The 19,218-nt window shown below is 44.7% G+C and overlaps 1 protein-coding gene across 4 annotated transcripts in view; it reads right to left on the bottom strand.

Moving 5' to 3' along the window:
- TBATA (thymus, brain and testes associated) overlaps positions 1–19,218 on the bottom strand; it is a 54,491-nt gene that overhangs the window by 31,483 nt on the left and 3,790 nt on the right. For 2 of the 4 annotated variants that reach the window (XM_040320502.1, XM_040320501.1), the window contains exon 2: positions 2,309–2,364. In XM_040320502.1, coding sequence (XP_040176436.1) covers positions 2,309–2,364 — 56 coding nt within the window. Of the gene's footprint in view, positions 1–2,308; positions 2,365–6,239; positions 6,367–6,397; positions 6,460–19,218 lie in introns of those variants that run through there. The other 2 variants (XM_040320504.1, XM_040320503.1) reach the window with 2 other exon arrangements.

Genomic DNA, 19,218 nt, shown 5'->3' with positions numbered 1-19,218 from the left:
TGCGCTGACCAGGGGTAACCAGGGGTAACCAGGGGACTCCCTCAGGAGGAGACTGCACAGCGCTGCCTGTGAGGAAAAGAACCGTGAGGTAACTTTTGCAGGGACCTGTGTTTAAACAGGAAAAGCCTCATAGGGCTGTTTTATTTAACCTCCCTGGCGGTATGATTCTTTCAGAAAAAACATGCTGAAAGCGGTACCATTATTTGCAAGGAAATTTGGCGTTTTATATTGTAGGTCTGTAATTTTTAGAAATAACTCACTTAAATCTGACCAAACAAGATTCTAATAGGCATCCCGGGTATGAGATTTTTTTAAAAACAAAATTATAAATTATAATATAATAAATAATTATAAATAATTATAACAAATAATAATATAATTATAATAAAAATTATTCAATAATGTAATCAAATCAAAATCACTGAAATTTTTTCAGTTGCAGAATTGTCGCTGTCATTATTTTTTTTTTTTATGACGAATTTCCCCACAAATCGCTATCGCACAATTCTGCAAGTGATTATAATTTATTATCGCTGTTTTTTAGCTGATCTAAAACTATTTTTGACATAAAGGGACACTTTTGGTTGCTATGGTCAATCTACAGTTTGCAGGGAGAAAGAAACGTTTTTATTATATAAAATGACATGCATGACACAGGACAGACCACTAGGGACAAGGGGGGTGTGTTTTTTTTACATACAGTACTGTAATCTATAAGATTACAGTATACTGTATGTAAAGTGTTTGTTTACTTTTTTGAATTTGGCGCCGTTCTCCGTCCCCGTGCGTCGTAACGTCGCAGGGAACGGAGATCGGCGTCACACGGAGGCACTGTGTGAATCGAGCGAGGTCCTGCTCGCTCACACAGCGCGGTGGCATCGCTGGATCCAGGGACAAGGTAAGTAAACCATGCCTGTGGATCTAGCGAGGCAAGCCCGAGTCTGACTCGGGGTTACCGCTCGCAGCAGGAAAATCTAACCCCGAGTCAGACTCGGGAATACCGCCAGGCAGGTTAAGGACAAGTCACAGATACAGCATAAAAAGCAAAACCATTACAGGTGTCACCAATCAGTCAGCGTCTGCTGAAGTATAATCATAAACATCTGTGCTCATCACAGGGCTTTTTACCTCACAGGAAAGCCCAATACAAAAAAGAAAAAACACAGACCAGATAACAGTCCCCTCAGGAAGGCCCCCTCCCCCCTGACAGCGGCAATGTTAGCAATGCAGCAAGGGAAAGGAGCAGGGAAGTAAGGGGAAGGGACCCCCGAACCCCAGGAATGCCCAGCTGTACCAACCCACCGAAGCAGGAGGGACTGTACTTACCCGTCCGAGCGAGGACTCGCTGACGCATTCCTGACAGACCTACAACCGCAATGGAGGTAGCTGTCGGCCCGGTCCACTGTGATTGAGACAACACCACAGCTCAGTCATATGTGGACCTCGGAGCAAAGCTCACCGGCCACCTCAGGAGTCATGAGGTATGGCGTGGCAGACCAAGCCTCTTTGCAAAGGTGTGCCCACGCTTGCTGGTCGGACTGAGTAGACTACAAGGATCTATAATATCCAGCCTGTCTCTCAGCCAACAGTTGAAAGAAGATTCAAGAAAAAGTAAAGTAAAATAAAATAAAATTTCTCCTCAGGGCGCTGGGCCCAAAGGGAGCCATACGTCCTTCTCCTTTGCTAGGCAGAACGAAACTGAGGCTGCAAGCTGCAGTGAGGAGGGTTATGTCTGGAGGGACCGCCCCCTGGGCGGGGCTGTTCAACTCTGTTAATGTAACATGTATTTAACTATTTAACATGTTTCTGCCTAGTCCTCTCCTGTAAACAGGGAACATAACCCACTTGTCAAGATTTAAGGAGCTGTGTCCGTCCATGGACGATAAGAGAAACCTACTTTTCCATCCGTCTGGCGGATCGGGTGAACACGGACAGACGGTCCGTGTTCATCCGATCCCCCCATAGGGGAGAGCGGAGAAAAGACAGGGCCGTCCCTGCAAAGTGTTTGGGGACCGCCCTGTCATCCGCCGGCTCAGCGGGGATCAGCGGAGCGATCCCCACTGAGCAAGCGGAGGTTCACAGGGCGGATCATTACTGATCCGCCCCATGTGAAAGGGGCCTTACTCGCAATCTGAGGTATTATTGTACGCATTTTTTTACCTGCAAAAAAAAAGGCCCATTAATTTTTTGTTCAAAAGGTGAACTTAGCCTTTCATGTTGTATTTACTGGCAGAACTGATAAGGATCTGCAGAAAGTAGCCGTGTTATTCCACAATGTTTTACAAATATTTTATTTGCCGATACTTACTGTGCCTGGCGTAATACAGGTTGAGGGCCCATCGTTCCGCTTGCCATTTTCCTTTCCTGAAACAATAACAAATCTATTTGGTGTTTGGCCATTTGTAGAATTTATGTTACATAATTGGCATTCAAAATAAAGACATTATTCAACTCCTACCAACAGCATTACTAGTTGAGTGGTGGCAGAAATCAATGAATTAATAAGTATATCACAGTATGGGTCATAGCTGAAGAAAGCAGACTAGCCTCTATATTGCGAATTGTGTTATATTGTATCACTCGATATTAGAAGTTTACCACCTCCCAGTCTGTGCTTTACCATGACAAATCTGTTTCAGTATAAATGACCAACTGAACTATCATCGTGTATGGAGGTGGGCTTGGGCATTCTTCAAACTCATCTCTACCCAAACTTTCAACTCACACTTTTGTTACTCCACTGAGTTGCGGGCTGGGTCATTCCTGCAGTCTGCCTCTTTGTTTACATGAGGTGTGGGGTGGAGATGGCCCAACCTACAGCTCAATGGAGTAAAAAAATAACAAGTGTGGGCTTGGAGTTTGGGTAGACATGAACTCAGAGGACGCCTGAGCTCATCTCTAGTTATGTTTTTATTGTTGTTTATATTCTTGTTAGTGAGATTTCCCCTGCTGTGTCAATGGGGCACGATATGAGCAGAATCACACAGCCAGCAAAAAGACAACCAATAAATAATTAACCTTGTTTACAGATGTTAATTTCTGTCAGTGAAAGTGGTCTCCTGTCACATTAATCGTTAGCAGCCATGGCCAAAGATGAATACCTGTTGACATAGGCGTGCGCACATGATGTGCCAGGTGTGCCCAGGCACACCCTAATCACCCTGTGAAGACAGATTCCCCCTACTGACCTGGCTCCCCCTCCTTCCCCCCACAGCACTTCTGGCTTCCCCCCTCTCCCACCAGTTGTTGCTGGTGGGAGACATCACACGGAGTCGCGCCATCCTACCGACAGAATGCCGGTGGTTTGTTTTTTTTCTCAGCACATACCTCTTAATCCCGATTTTCACCTCACGGCAATCCCGTGGGAGTGGGCGTTCCCAAGCACTGCCTGTGATTGACAGGCTTCCGAACGGCGCATACTGCACGTCACAGGTTGCCGAAAAAACCCGAACGTCGGTGCGGCTCTATACGGCGCCTGCGCACCGACGTTCGGGTTCTGTCGGCAACCTGTGACGCACAGTATGCGCCGTTCGGAAGCCTGTCAATCACAGGCATTGCTTGGGAACACCCACTCCCGCGGGATTTCCGTGAGGTGAAAATCGGGATTAAGAGGTATGTGCTGAGAAAAAAAAAAAACGCATTCTGTCAGTAGGATGGCGCGACTCCGTGAGATGTCAGAAATTTTTGTAAAGGGTGAACCTCCACTTTAATGAACATCGTGAGTGATTGGTAGAGTGTGTTTGAGCTTTGGGGTGCACACCCTAATGCCAAAGGCTGTGCACACCTATGCCTGTTGATGTTGCCCGATAGTGTAACAGGAGCTTATTGTGGTGCAGATGTAAGGAATGGCGGGTTATCTTTAAGGTATGGTCACTTCCCCACTGGCCTTGTGTTAGGGTCAACTCGCTGGCCTATCGAGTACCCCACAGTCAGGAGGAGCAGTTTAGGGTCTGAGCCTGCATGCAGCACATGTAGTTATGAGAAGTGTACAGAGTGGGAGCAGGTCTCACTCTTGGTAAAGGGATGCACTAGGCCTTGGTCCTGAAGAGGAATATCTTGTACCCTGCACTGATAATAGGTAAGCACCACAGAAAACCCGCCTATATAGCTTAGTGGGACACAATGGGGGTTGTTTACGAAAGGCAAATCCACTTTGCACTACAAGTGCAAAATGCACTTAAAATTGCACTGAAAGTGCACTTGGAAGTGCAGTCGTTGTTAATCTGAGGTGTAGATCTGAAATGAAGGGAAGCTCTGCTGATTTTATCATCCAATCCTGTGCAAGCTAGAATGCTGTTTTTTATTCTCCTTGCATGTCCCCCTCGGATCTACAGCGACTGCACTTCAAAGTGCACTTTGCTAATAAAAAGTTTGTTTTTAGGGTGGAACTCCGCTTTAAGTGAGTGGAAAAAGAAACAAAGGAAATCCTGCACTGCACCGCTAACACAATGAAAACATGTGCACAGCCAAATGATCCAATGTGAGAGTCTAAACCTGATTTGCCATAGAGCTGGTAGTGGTTAGGGAAAATGGTCACTTTCCAGGTGACGCGAGTATGGCTTCCTCTCAGTATGTCATGAACCACGTGGGCTGGGCCCTCATGTTCTATGGCCTCAGGCATTGGGTTGAAACATGAAGTCCTAACCTGAAACTTTGTTAACTTGCAAAGCTTTGTGCAAGAGTAATTCCGGGCATTTGAGGAGTTGCAATTGATCAGGGTTTGGAGATATCATGGTCTATGACTTGCCATTGTGCACAAGGACAGCAGCACATCTAGGCTCCAGCAAACATCCAGAATGGAGCAGACCCTTCATTGCAATCCACGTGTCTTGGTTTGTTATAAGGCCCTGGCTGCATAGCATGGCCACAACTGGCACCTAGGGGGTGCAAACACAGGCATTAAGGAAACCCCAGAAAAGCATAGAAGCTGCCATTGCTGAATTCTCATAATGAAAATTCTGGTTGCCCGTTTGTCATGCTGATCCTCTGGTTTCAATACTTTAGGCCACTAACACAGAATAAATCTGTAGAAAGAAACGTCTGACTTCGGTCTGACTTACTTGATAAGCTCGATTATCGTGGTATTGAGTATTTAAACTAGAAAATATAATAGACAGGCATTTAGCATTTTCAGAGCAAGCCAATAGGTGTCTGCAACCCATTGTTATTTTAGGTTTTCCACCTTTTTTACTTCTCCTTATGGCCCCAGCTCGTTTTGCACAGAGTGTCCCCAAACTGCTTCTTCTGGGGTCCATTCGGCGGCTGTCTTGGCTTCTCCAGGCAAGCACTCCACACCTTAATGCGAGCGAGCGCGCATGGTGTGGAGTCCTTGCGGGCACGCTCCCATGATACAGCAAGCGGCTATTGCGGCTCACTGTATCACTAGGCCCCACCCCCGGTGCGCCGCGTCATCGGATAAGATTGACAGCAGCGCAAGCCTATGGCTGCGCTGCTTTCAATCCATCCACTCTACCCAATAGATGGCCAGGGTGAGCGACGAGGAAAATTATGTGGATGAACGCGGGACTTTGGAGGGCTCAGGTAAGTATAACGAGGGGGGGGGCGGGGGGCGGTATTGTCAGAAGTTTTTTCACCTTAATGCATAAGATGCATTAAGGTGAAAAAACTTTTACCTTTACAACCCCTTTAATTGTTTTTTTTTTTTTTTATCACTGTGCACTTCTGGACCTGTCCCCATTTTCTGATTGTGCTGTGACCAGTAATCTATACACACAAATGTACAGAATGTGTGTACAGAGCAACAAAAAAATGCAGGAATGACATGATGGGGGTTATATACTAAAGGCAGTTGTCAAGGGTATTTCCCCCAGCGGGGTTTTTGGGCAGCTCAATAAATGGATTATAGACAACGTATGTAAAAAGAAGGAAGTTTTTATTGTGTGATGACACATACAAGGGGGATATTCAAATAGTTAAGATATGAGTTACAAAGGTACAAAAGTGGTTAAAATTCCCACACATATAAATAAATGACAAAAAACAACAACTGATGAACAGCTTGACATGTGTATATACAAGCATATAACAATTTCTAACACGTTTCGACCTTTATACAGGTCTTCTTCAGAGGTTTTGTTGTAACTGGAAAAGACTTACAAAAATTATTAGATGCTTCTACAGATATCCTACCTGCCATATCCCCATAATTTGAAAGGGGAAAAGGACAGGGGAAAGAAGAAAACACAAACTACTTTATAAGAAAGATTAACAAAAATTACCAAGTCAATATGTATGGTTGGGAATGAAACAATCTGCACTGAACTCATCCATCAAAGTAACAAGAGCCCCAAAAGGATCCACAGGCTGGTGTCCCGACCTCTTCACACCCCAAAACCAGGTCACCCCCCCAATAAATGGATGGTCACATGTAACTTACAAGGAGTCACCGAATATGGGTAGCACACCTGATGATATTAGGCCAGGGGGAGGAACAGACACCTGCCGAAAAGCATTAAAACATATAATTATTTTTCTTTATTATAAATATATAGTTAAATTAGGGCTGTCATAGAAGTCCCCTTATACGAATACTACAAATGATTTTATTTCATGTAGTCCAAAAGGATACATCAATACATAAATCACAGGAAATATATGAATATAGGTTTGTACTATTTTTTTATTTTTATTGAATATAATTATTTTGATTATGTTTCTTTAAAGAATGTTTTTAAAAAAAATATATATATATATATTTTTATTTTATTTAGGTGTTGGTTCAAGATTTCGTTTTTAGATGTAATGTGTGAAGTGAAAGGGAAAATAACTAAGGAAAAGAATGAATGAGTGAATATATATTCAGATATCATAGTGAGATTGGATGATGTGAAAGGTGATCTGTGAATTATGGAAAAAAAATCCAAATAATAATAATGTATTAAACAATGTGCAAAGCATAAAATATGTGAAGGTTGTGTGAATATTTAAATGTGAAACCCATATGGGGTGTTGTATGAATGATGTAAAGATGCAAGTGTACATGAGAAGTGTAAATGAAATAAGAAAAATGAGGAGAAAAACAAAACATTTTGCTCCAGGGGATAGGAAAAAGTGGTGAGGGGAAAAGCAAAACATTTAACTAATTAGTGAATACATTGTAACAAAAGCGATAAGGCAGCTGAATTAATGTGCTTTTAGTAAATTAACCCCGATATGTTGAGGAGGACTAGTCATAGTTAAATGGTAAATCTGAAATGAGATCATAGATTGTTTTAATTGTAGACAAATGGCTGGTGGATTCCTGTGTTAGTGACTATTTATTCATTGGTCCAATACAGTGGCAGTTACCTTGCGGAATCCGACTTGCGGAATCCGACTAGGATCCAAACAGGCCTGAGCTCATCCCTAATTACAACCCCTTGGTAAATCAATGCTTCCACAATTGTACTTCCTGTGTTAGTGACAATGACATGTAAAATGCATGTGATGAGTCTGACAGCTTGGTATACAAACAGCACCATGACACAGATGCCCTGTACTGTTTTAGTGCCTCCAGACACATACGCAATTTGAACAATTTCCTTTAGGTTTGTTATGTGTTGCTATGCAGATGTCCTGTCATTGGAGGTGAAAGGAACTACTTATTCAGTGTGCTTTAAAAATGCAGAACAATAGCTTTGAAATTGGCACTTTAAAACAGCAATGTTACCATAGAGAGCAAAACATTGGGTGGGTCGGTGGATAACAATGAATACTATGGGCCTGAGCATTCATGCCTTATTGTAAAATCATTTTCTTTTCTCCACAATATTCTATTGTCCCTCGTTTTTCCAGTACACATATGGGCATATACCAAGTATAAAAATGGCATAACATCAATATATGGCCTTTTCGATCTCTGAACAACAAGTTACAGGCAACCACGATCTCTGGGACATAAGCCATGCTAAATAATATTGCGTGTCATTAATCATTATCGTACACTTGGATTTAAATCCTGTGTACTTGGTTATTGATGAAAAGCTTCTATTACTATAAACTATTCCAGGATCTATATCCTGGCCCCCAACCTGTGGTCAAGGGCACATATTGGGGGTCCAGCAGGCAGTAGCCAATGTTTTCCCTGCCAAGGTGCTTGCTCAGGCCAGTGAAAAAAAAAAAAAAGACTAGGCTATCTTCTGGTTTTGGTTTACTTTTTTTGTACTATAGATTTCTTTTTTTTATGCATTTCCCCTCTACGGCCTCGTACACACGACCGAGGAACTCTTCGGAAAAGACACATCGTTTTCCTCGACGAGTTCCTTGTTAGGCTTGTGGAGGAACTCGAAAAGCTTGCTTTGCGTACACACGGTCAAGACCAAATCTCCTTGTTCTCAAACGCGGTGACATACAACGGTAGGGGAAGTTCGATTCCACTGGCACAACTCTTGGGGCTGCTTTTGCTAATCTCATGTTACTGCGTGTTAAAGCGGTGGTTCCCCCTAAAACACATTTCTAACAATAGATTCGTAAGACCCGTTACACTGCGGGTAGGCTGGCTTTTTTTTTTTTTTTTTTCGTACATACCGAGATCTCGGCGTCTCGTCCCTTGGCGGTGGGCGTTCCTATTTGATTGACGTTCCTCGGACGGGCGAATACGTGACGTCACGACTTTCCGACAGAAGCCGAACGTCATTGCGCATGCGCCGTATAGAGTCGGCTCTATACGGCACCTGCGCAGCGACGTTCGGCTTCTTTCGGAAAGTCGTGACGTCACGTATGCGCCCGTCCGAGGAACGTCAATCAAATAGGAACGCCCACTGACAAGGGACGAAACGCAGAGATGTCGGTATGTACAAAAAAAAAAAAAAAAGCCAGCCTACCCGCAGTGTAACGGGTCTTACGAATCTATTGTTAGAAATGTGTTTTAGGGGGAACCACCCCTTTAAGTAAAAGTTTGGTCGGAGACGATTTGCACTTTTCAGTCTGTTACAGCGTGAAAAATGTGTTATCTCCATTACAAATGCTACTTTTACTCCCGTCTCATACTTTATTCTGAGCATGCGCGGGTTTCTTAGCATACACACGCTTGCGTTTCTCGTCGAAAACCAGCCCGACGAGGAACACGACGAGGAAATTGAGACTCCCGTCGAGGAAAAAGAGAACTTGTTCTCTTTTTTCCTCGTCGAGTTCCTCGGCGGTTTCCTCGATGAAAAACGTACACACGACCGGTTTCCTCCCACCAAGTTTCTTGATGGATTCTGTTGAGTTTCTCGGTCATGTGTACGAGGCCTCACAGAGGCTTTTGTTTAGAGGAATACCAAATTTGATGCCAGTTTTTTTTTTTTATTGGCCATAGGAAGTCCAATTGTGCAAGCATTGATTTACCAAGGGGTTGTAATTAGGGATGAGCTCAGGCCCGTTTGGATCCTAGTCGGATTCCGCAAGGTAACTGCCACTGTATTGGACCAATGAATAAATAGTTACATAGGTAACCTGGCTGAAAAAAGACCATTTAGTTCAAGCCATAGAAAAAAAACACACGCAAATGGATCGAAAAACTCTATATACACAATCCTATACCAACAGTTGATCCAAAGGAAGGCAAAAAAAAACCGAATAAAGCATGCTCCAATCTTCTCCAGCTTTTCTTTCTGATCCCCCAAGAAGCAATCGGATATTTCCTGGATCAACTTTACCTAAAAATGTTAGTATTCAGTTATATTTTTTGCATTTAGGAAAGAATCCAGGCCTTTTTTAAAGCAATCTACTGAGCTGACCAGGACCAACTCTTGAGGGAGTCTATTTTACATTTTAACAGCTCTTAGGCCCCGTACACACCATAGAATCCATCCGCAGATAAATCCCAGCAAATGGGTTTTAGCGGATAGATCCTATATATCCGATATATCTCCCCTGGGATGGATTCCAGCAGATCGAATATTTGCTGACATGCAGAACATATCCATCTGCTGGAGTCCATCCCAACGGATGGATCCGCTGGTCTGTACAGACTCACCGGATCCATCCGTCTGAAGGGATCCCCCGCATGCATCGTAATGATTCGACGCATGCGTGGAATTCCTTATATGACAGCGTCGCGCACGTCGCCGCGTCATAATCGCGGCGACGGCGCGACACGTCATCGCCAGAGGATTTCGGCGCGGATTTCAATGCGATGGTGAGTACACTCCATCGCATTAAAATCTGCTGAAATCCTCGAGAGGATTTATCCGCGGAAACGGTCCGCTGGACCGTATTCGCGGATAAATTCTATCGTGTGTATGGGGCCTCAGGCCTCGTACACACGATAGGTTAAACAGAGGACAACGGTCTGATGGACCGTTTTCATCGGTCAAAACCAATCGTGTGTGGGCCCCATAGGTTATTTAACCATCGGTTAAAAAATAGCCAACTTGCTTTAAATTTTAACCAATGGATTCCTAACCGATAGGTCAAAACCGATCGTTAGTAGGCACAACCATCGGTTAAAAATCCACGCATGCTCAGAATCAAGTCGACGCATGCTTGGAAGCATTGAACTTCGTTTTTTTTCAGCACGTCATTGTGTTTTACGTCACCGCGTTCTGACACGATCAGTTTTTTAACCGATGGTGTGTGGGCGCGACGGACCATCAGTCAGATTCATCGGTTAACCGATGAAAACGGTCCATCAGACCGTTCTCATCGGATGGACCGATCGTGTGTACAGGGCTTTACTGTAAAAAAGCCTTTCTGTATTTGGAGGTTAAATCTCTTTTCCTCGAAACGTAAAGCGTTCCCCTTGTATACTGTATGTGCGGTTGCAAGGTGGGAAATGCCCTGCACCCATATGATTGGCCCAGTAAAGGTGACAGCTTCCTAGCAGGATGCTCAAATGGGTTCTGACTTGGATCCAAACATTACCAAGCTCATTATTCGTGGTAATGATATAAATCTGTAGAAGTCAAGTCTTATGGCTGCAGTCTCTGGCTCTCTCTTGCAGCATGAGCTTAGTCTCCAACTACTCTTATAGAATGTCTACTGTTAATGACCATTTTCTTTAGCTTGTGACAGTCCAAGGGTGGCACTTGAGACCAATGTCAAGAGTGGCACTTGAAACCTCCTATATATCGTAATCTGTCCACTAATGAATAAATACTTTGATCCTAGCACCCATGGCATGACCAAATCTAGCAAAGGTTTATGCTCGGACTGAATGGGTTGAGAAAAAGGATCCGATGGATCCACTGCTTTGGCAGCTATTCCATAAATAGCATTAGAAATTACCAATCATAGCGAGTGCCAAAGATATTTTCCCTTATTGTTGAGTGTATGATGGGTGTTTTGCATGTGTAGCGCCCTACTCCCAATGATTGGGGCGCTATTATAAATTTAGGGGGCATCTGAGCCAATAGTTGGGCTCAGACTTTACCAATATCATGGAAATTAGCCTCTGTTCTGGCTATGGTTGTGCTTGATGGAAATGTTCCCTTGTTGCCTGTAGGTGGTGTTATCAGCTCAGGCCCATGTTGGAACTCAGGCGAACCATGGTGTGTTAAGTGACCCTTCTCGGCAGCAGCTCAGTGGGATGGGTGCCCCGCTGTGCATGCTGGGAAGGGATACTTAAGGGGCAGACACCGTTTTTTGGGGTCCTTTGCCTCGTGGCTCCTGGCGCGAGGTGAGTGTGTGATTTCCAACCCCGGGACCACGTTGGTCCGAGGCTGCATCTCGAACGAGTAGGCCCAGCTATGCTGGCTGGGGCCTATGATTCTAAGGGGATCCCAAGCTGTCCATCCAAGTGGGGGAAGCTGCTTAACAAAGGAGACTGGAGGAGGATCTGCCCTGGAGGAGACCAAGCAATGCGGGCTGGTGTCTCAGTATAGGGCTGGTGATTTCGTTAACAAGGGATCCACTACTCTATGTGTCTTACAGCCCACCGGATCGGCTTAAAGGCTCTTCTGCTGTAAGGCAGAAAGTTTGGGACTGAAATCCGGTGGCAGAGGATCCCTGACTATCCATCTTTTGTTCTCAGACGGTCTGTGGCAGAGACTGTTCACATACTGTGCGTGCATCATTCCAGCTGCTAGGCCATGTGAGAGGGGCCTATCCGGGTGAGCAATACCCACCAAGGGATGAGTGGTGAATACTGGAACTGTAGATACTTTTTGTGCATTCTGTACTGCATACCTGAACCTTCCCCTTCTCTCTATACTCTCTACTTCCTTCACAAGTTTTATGCAGCAAAAAGAAATAAAACCGCTGAAGGTTTTACATCTTGTGTGGACATTGCAATTTCTACAGACTTTCTACCCTGGACAACGAACTTAGAGGTAACGTGAAAAACCCAATCTAAACCAGCAGCTCCTTCGGGGGTAGTGCTACACATGTATCACTTATTAAAATCCCATAGTATGACGTATAGAGAATATATGCTCAGGAGCGGAAACTTGGTGAGGTATTTATCACCGCCAGGAAGTCATCACTGCACTGCACTAATCACAGGCAGTGAGACACTTCCCGATCTCTGCAGCCTGTAATTAGCGCAACGCAGTGCCAACTTCCTGGCGGGCTCTGCACGTGGGCTGTGCAAACACACTGGGGTTCATCCTTATGTATCACTGCTGGGGGGCGTATATTCATAAGCTACTGATGACGCCCAGTTGGAGGGGCGAAACATGTCAAGCTGAGGAGACCTTGTGATGGTTGTTTGCATGCCAAGGCATTTTTTCTCTGCACTTTTTTAAAGTTTTTGATGTAAGTATAATATTTTGTATCTTTATAAATAAACCTAGCAGTAAATTACACTACATACTCTTTTCCCTTAATTGCCATATTTGCATTCGGATCTAGGATATCCCATACACTCTTAAACATATCGGTGGAAGAAAGGAGTAATTTCTATATAATGACCGTATCCATCAATCCTGATCAGAGACACCATCCTAATATAACAAACAGGCATATTTAAAGATTTTTTTCTGGTGAATGGGGACCCAGGAGGGGGGCAAGGAGAGTCACCTGACAACCACCCCAAACTGCATAGCTTGCACAAGCTCAGCACTCCACACTGAATGGACTTTTTATGATTGCACTGAGCACTTTATATCACATTGTTAAAGGAGTTGTAAAGGAAAAAAAAAATTGGGCTTAAATTAATGTCTGCAAGGTAGATAGACAGAATAGTGTAATGATTCTGTTAAAAAACAAGTAAATACCTATTAAATTCCTTCATCTACGGTATATCACCTCCGGCGTTCTAGTTTTTGTTCTCTCATTCACTTCCTGGTTTGCGGCGCTCGTTCATGTAAGAACTACATTTCCCAGTATGCATTGTGGCACGCCCAGTAATTCACACCTCCTTGAAATCTCTAACATGTAGAGAGCGTCCTGCCGCACAGATGTAGTTCCCAGGAGGGGGCGAGCACGTCACTGACCACCACAGTAAAGCCTCCCATCACGGTGGTCAGTAAAATCAGACAAGCAGGAAGTGAACAGAACAGAGAAGAAATAGAGCAACTTCTGAGCAAAAAACGAACAATGAGGAAGTGAAAAGAGGAAAGTCTGCAGGTAAAGGATGCTTATTATGAAAAAAAGTTTTTTCCTTTACAACCCCTTTAAGTAATGTTATTCTATTGAATATGTTGATGCAGGTATTTTGAATTAGATACCATATTAGTGTTTTGTTTATAGGAGCAGCGCTGAGTTTTATCACTTTTTTTTTTTTCACCTTACACTACAGCAGCAGCCTAAATCACATAATTATATATTGTGTTTCCATAGCGTGGGTTTTTCTCTAAGTAATTCAACTTATGACATTTGATTATTCTTCTGGCCCAGTAGTTTGTTCCTAGCAGTTTTGTTCATTTAACCTACAATGAGTTAACAGGTATATGCTGTGGTCACACACTGTGTGAGCAGTCACTGTTGTTAAGCGATTAAGCTGCCCATTCATTCTGCAGGTGCAAAAATAGCTGACAAAGTGTCTGCCAGTTGCATAAGACGTCCTCCAGAATCTAACACTTAACTGCCTGCTACAGGGCAGTACAGAAGTCTGCATTTCATATATTGGCACTGTATTAACAACCATAATTATTCTGTGTTTTTTGCATCCTACTTAACAAATTAAGGTCCAGATTACTAATATGATGGCAAAAAAAATCAGAAAAATCTGAGAACAATTAGATGTTCTGACACAACCATATCATTAATTACCGTATTTGTTTTCTAAGACCTGCACAATAATATTAATACTCCTGTCTTGTGAGTGTATACTTTTTTGTCAATGCAATTAGGAGGTAGGAACACAGACGGAAGCAGTGTCGAGACAAGGTCATCCAGCGCCTTCCCTTAGGGTTAAGGTCAGGTTGCCCCCATCCATGCAATAAACCATTGTGCCAGGGGCAGCCGTCCCTTCTGCCCACCCCTTCTCCTGGCCCTGGACGGAAGTAACATCTGATCTATGGATCTATGGTGTTCATTAGATAATGGTCATTTGATCCATTCTATAAAATAATCAAAAAGTGCCTATGACATGTACAGATCCTTTCTCATCTTTTAGATACTTCTGAATGGTTATTGCTGGGGAAGAGGGATCACCCTGATAGATTTATGTTTCCTGGACTTCTGAGGATCCTTTAAACACAAGGGTTGCAAATAATATTATAAGTATGATAAAAAAGCTAAGAACACGTTTCACTGAGAGCTAGCATGTTAAATAAAAAACATGCATCGGTGTTAATAGGGCCGTACTGCATGGTTTAGATTTATCATTAACTGCTTGCCGACCAGCCGCAGTTATACGGCGGCAGGTCGGCTCTGCTGGGCGAGAGCACGTAGCTATACGTCACCTCGCCCAGCAGCCAATAGGGGCGCGCGCCCCCGACTCCCGTGCGCGTGCCCGGCGGGCGCGATCGCCGCCAGGCACACGCAATCTTTTGTTACAGAGCGAGAACCGGGAGCTGTGTGTGTAACACAGAGTGCTACCCTCCCTCCGCCTCGTCTGTGTCCAAAGGCGGAGCGCATGTAGCGGGTGCTGTGGTTCCCCATCCCGATTGCTCTCTCTGCTGGCAACTGACAAGAGCGCATACCTCCCGCTGTCCCCGGAATTTGGGCTGGGTACCTCAGCGGAGCATAGTACCAGAACACTTTCCGGTACTAGGCTCCACTAATTATTCTGTCCGGTGCGCGTGGAGCAGTCTCCTGTCTGCCCCTCCCCCTCTGCGTGTGTCAGCTCTTCTCCCGTAGGCGGTGTGATGAGAGGCTTCTGGGTTGGCTGGAGCTGCTGCCAATCATCCCGTGCACTCCCAGAAATGCTCTCCGAGTGCCACCCTCCTAGTAACCAAAGATCCTGTATCATGTCTGCAGTATGTCTGGGGGCTCTTTCTAACAGACTCTCTAACAGAAGCCCTCTCTGTGTGCGTTAAAGGGACCCCCCCTCCAGGTCCCATTAGTGTACTCATTTTCTTTTTTGTTAAAAGATCATGGGAGGATCCCAGGGTAATGAAGACTTCTTAGGGGAGCATCTCTGTGTTTGAGTCATAGCCATAGAAACATTTGTAAAGGGGAGGAGTTAGTAAGATGACCACACCCATGTGGGGCACCATACATTTTTCTGCACCCAGACATCTGTGACCCTAGGATCGGCCCTGAGTCCCACGTACCTCTGTTACCTCCCTCCCATTGGGTCCTGCAGTGCACATAACGCAAACCTCATGCGTGCACTTATTAAGTCCTTTACTTCCGTACCTATGTGACCAGGCCATGGATCTCCACCATTCCAGTTGCTATTGGATACGACTGGTTGCTTTGTGTCTTGAACTGTGCGACACTCTTCTATCTTGTCTGGCCGATTTAACCTTTGGTATTGGTGTTACTTCATACCCCTTTGTGCTTTTACAGACCCTGGTTCTTTAGATATGCCAGAACCAACTTACAGCCCTTTAATAACTTCAAACCAGGTTCAGAACAGTTGATACAACTTTACTGAAGAGACTTCAACATTGCAGCCCAATATGAACAAAGTCCAATCCCTAGCTCTATCTATAGCTGTGTGGCTACCCAGGCAATAGTCCATGCTGGTGTTCTCCATGACGTGGATGATCTCCGGAACCCCCTGTACCTCCAACGGATTGCAAGGTGCAGCAGTCCCAAGACTGTGAATCAAGCCAAGAGCCGAGTCAAGACGAGTCAAGTGCCCTGGACCTCAGCCTTCCCCCTTTTTATAGCACAGGTGGGCTGACTAGGACCAAAAATCCTGGGAACAGAGCACACATGTTTAACTCTCCCCCCAGCCTGGGTCAGCCTTCAACAAGTGCAGAATAAGACAGCCTGCCTACATGCATTCTTACTAAATATATTGTATGCATATGTGTATTAACAAGATTATTGTATACCTGGTGATCTTGCCAGTTCTTCTTGTTTCCACTTTCAGTCTGACCACCCCAAGCACAGAAGCAGATATGTGCTGGTATGCACAGTTTGCATCTCCGGGCTTGCTGCTCTGGCATACAGGACGCTGTGCCAATGCATGTCATGCCTATACACCTGGGGTCAGCTTTTCTCTTACACTGCCTGTCCACCCACTGCTCTGTTGATAAACAGCAGCTCTAAGTAGGAGCCTTGCTGTTAAAACTCCACTGCTGAGAATTTGGCAATGGTGAAGAAGCATGGGAAGTGAGGCTAAGAGGTCATGTAACTACAGAATAAAAACTTAATAAAAATGAAACCGTGGAAAGGTTAACAGGCATACACAGTAGAACTGTACTGTATTGAGCAAGTCATATAACAAAAACTTTTTCCTTGATAATTATACTGCCTTGTCGTATGCTGCGTACACACGGTCGGAATTTCGGACAACAAAGTTCGATGTGAGCTTGTTGTCAGAAAATCCGACCGTGTCTAGGCTCCATCAGACATTTGCTGTCGGAATTTCCGACAACAAATGTTTGAGAGCTGGTTCTCAATTTTTCCGACAACAAAAGTTCTTGTCGGAAATTCCGATCGTCTGTATGCAATGCCGACTCACAAAAATCCTACCCATGCTCGGAATCAATTCAACGCATGCTCGGAATCATTGAACTTAATTTTTCTCGGCTCGTCATAGTGTTGTATGTTACCGCATTCTTGGCAATCTGAATTTCCGACAACATTTGTGTGACCATGTGTATGCAATACACGTTTTTAGCCAACATTCGGTCGGAAAAAAATACACGTTTTTGTTGTCGGAATGTCCGATCGCGTGTACGCGGCATAACAGTTTAAAATGTATTGAAAAAGGAGAGTAACACTTTATGTAACAGGGAACACTATAAATTAGAGCTGTGGAAATTAAAGATTAATTCCTCGATTAGTTGTTACATTTTTGGATCGATCAAAATTATTTTGATCAGTACTAGTGGTGCAACGGATCGTTAATGATCCATGATCTGAATGGGTCACCATATGCGGATCGGCACACCACGTGATCCGCGGAGCTCCGCTGCTGCCTCGGCCATAGGAAAGGCCGCCGCTTTGGCCTAGCTCCTGGAGCGGCGGCCATCTTGTTCCACCCGGCGGCGGCCTAGGTGGGCCTAGAGTGGCGCGCTGACGTCATCACCCGGTCTCAACTGCTCGTGTTCGGCCGGCTTATCTGGTAAGACTAAGAAAGCACTAATCTTTCTATACAGTGGGGGAGATGTGGACCATGTTACAGTGGAGAGATGTCTGTGGATTTCAGTGGGGGGATGTCTGTGGATTTCAGTGGGGAGATGTCTGTGGATATTACAGTGGGGAGATGTCTGTGGATTCTACAGTGGGGGAGATTGTGGATATTACAGTGTGGGAGATGTCTGTGGATATTACAGTGGGGGAGATGTCTGCGGATATTACAGTGGGGGAGATGTCTGTGGATATTACAGTGGTGAGATGTCTGTGGATATTACAGTGGGGAGATGTTTGTGGATATTACAGTGGGGGGAGATGTCTGTGGATATTACAGTGGGGAGATGTCTGTGGATATTACAGTGGGGAAATGTCTGTGGATTACAGTGGGGGAGATGTCTGTGGATTACAGTGGGGGAGATGTCTGTGGATATTACAGTGGGGAGATGTCTGTGGATTACAGTGGGGGAGATGTCTGTGGATATTATAGTGGGGGGAGATGTCTGTGGATATTACAGTGGGGAGATGTCTGTGGATATTACAGTGGGGAGATGTCTGTGGATATTACAGTGGGGAGATGTCTGTGGATATTACAGTGGGGAGATGTCTGTGGATTACAGTGGGGAGATGTCTGTGGATATTAGAGCGGGGGAGATGTCTGTGGATATTACAGTGGGGAGATGTCTGTGGATATTACAGTGGGGGGAGATGTCTGTGGATATTACAGTGGGGAGATTTCTGTGGATATTACAGTGGGGAGTTGTCTGTGAATATTACAGTGGGGAGATGTCTGTGGATTACAGTGGGGAGATGTCTGTGGGTATTACAGTGGGGGAGATGTCTGTGGATATTACAGTGGGGGAGATGTCTGTGGATATTACAGTGGGGGAGATTTTGGATATTACAGTGGGGGAGATTGTGGATATTACAGTGGGGAGATGTCTGTGGGTATTACAGTGGGGGAGATGTCTGTGGATATTACAGTGGGGAGATGTCTGTGGATATTACAGTGGGGAGATGTCTGTGGGTATTACAATGGGGGAGATGTCTGTGGATATTACAGTGGGGGGAGATGTCTGTGGATATTACAGTGGGGGAGGTGTCTGTGGATATTACAGTGGGGAGATGTCTGTGGATATTACAGTGTGGGGATGTCTGTGGATATTACAGTGGGGAGATGTCTGTGGATATCACAGTGGGGAGATGTCTGTGGATATTACAGTGGGGGAGATGTCTGTGGATATTACAGTGGGGAAGATGTCTGTGGATATTACAGTGGGGAGATGTCTGTGGATATTACAGTGGGGAGATGTCTTTGGATATTACAGTGGGGAGATGTCTGTGGATATTACAGTGGGGAGATGTCTGTGGATATTACAGTGGGGGAGATGTCTGTGGATATTACAGTGGGGATATGTCTGTGGATATTACAGTGGGGGAGACATCTGTGGATATTACAGTGGGGAGATGTCTGTGGATATTACAGTGGGGAGATGTCTGTGGATATTACAGTGGGGGAGACATCTGTGGATATTACAGTGGGGAGATGTCTGTGGATATTACAGTGGGGAGATGTCTGTGGATGTTACAGTGGGGAGATGTCTGTGGATATTACAGTGGGGGAGATGTCTGTGGATATTACAGTGGGGGAGATGTCTG

The sequence above is a fragment of the Rana temporaria genome, chromosome 8, assembly GCF_905171775.1.
Source record: "Rana temporaria chromosome 8, aRanTem1.1, whole genome shotgun sequence".
Taxonomy (NCBI): Eukaryota; Metazoa; Chordata; class Amphibia; order Anura; family Ranidae; genus Rana; species Rana temporaria.
The sequence above is the reverse complement of the archived record's forward strand: the minus strand, read 5'-3'. Positions and strand labels throughout refer to the sequence as shown.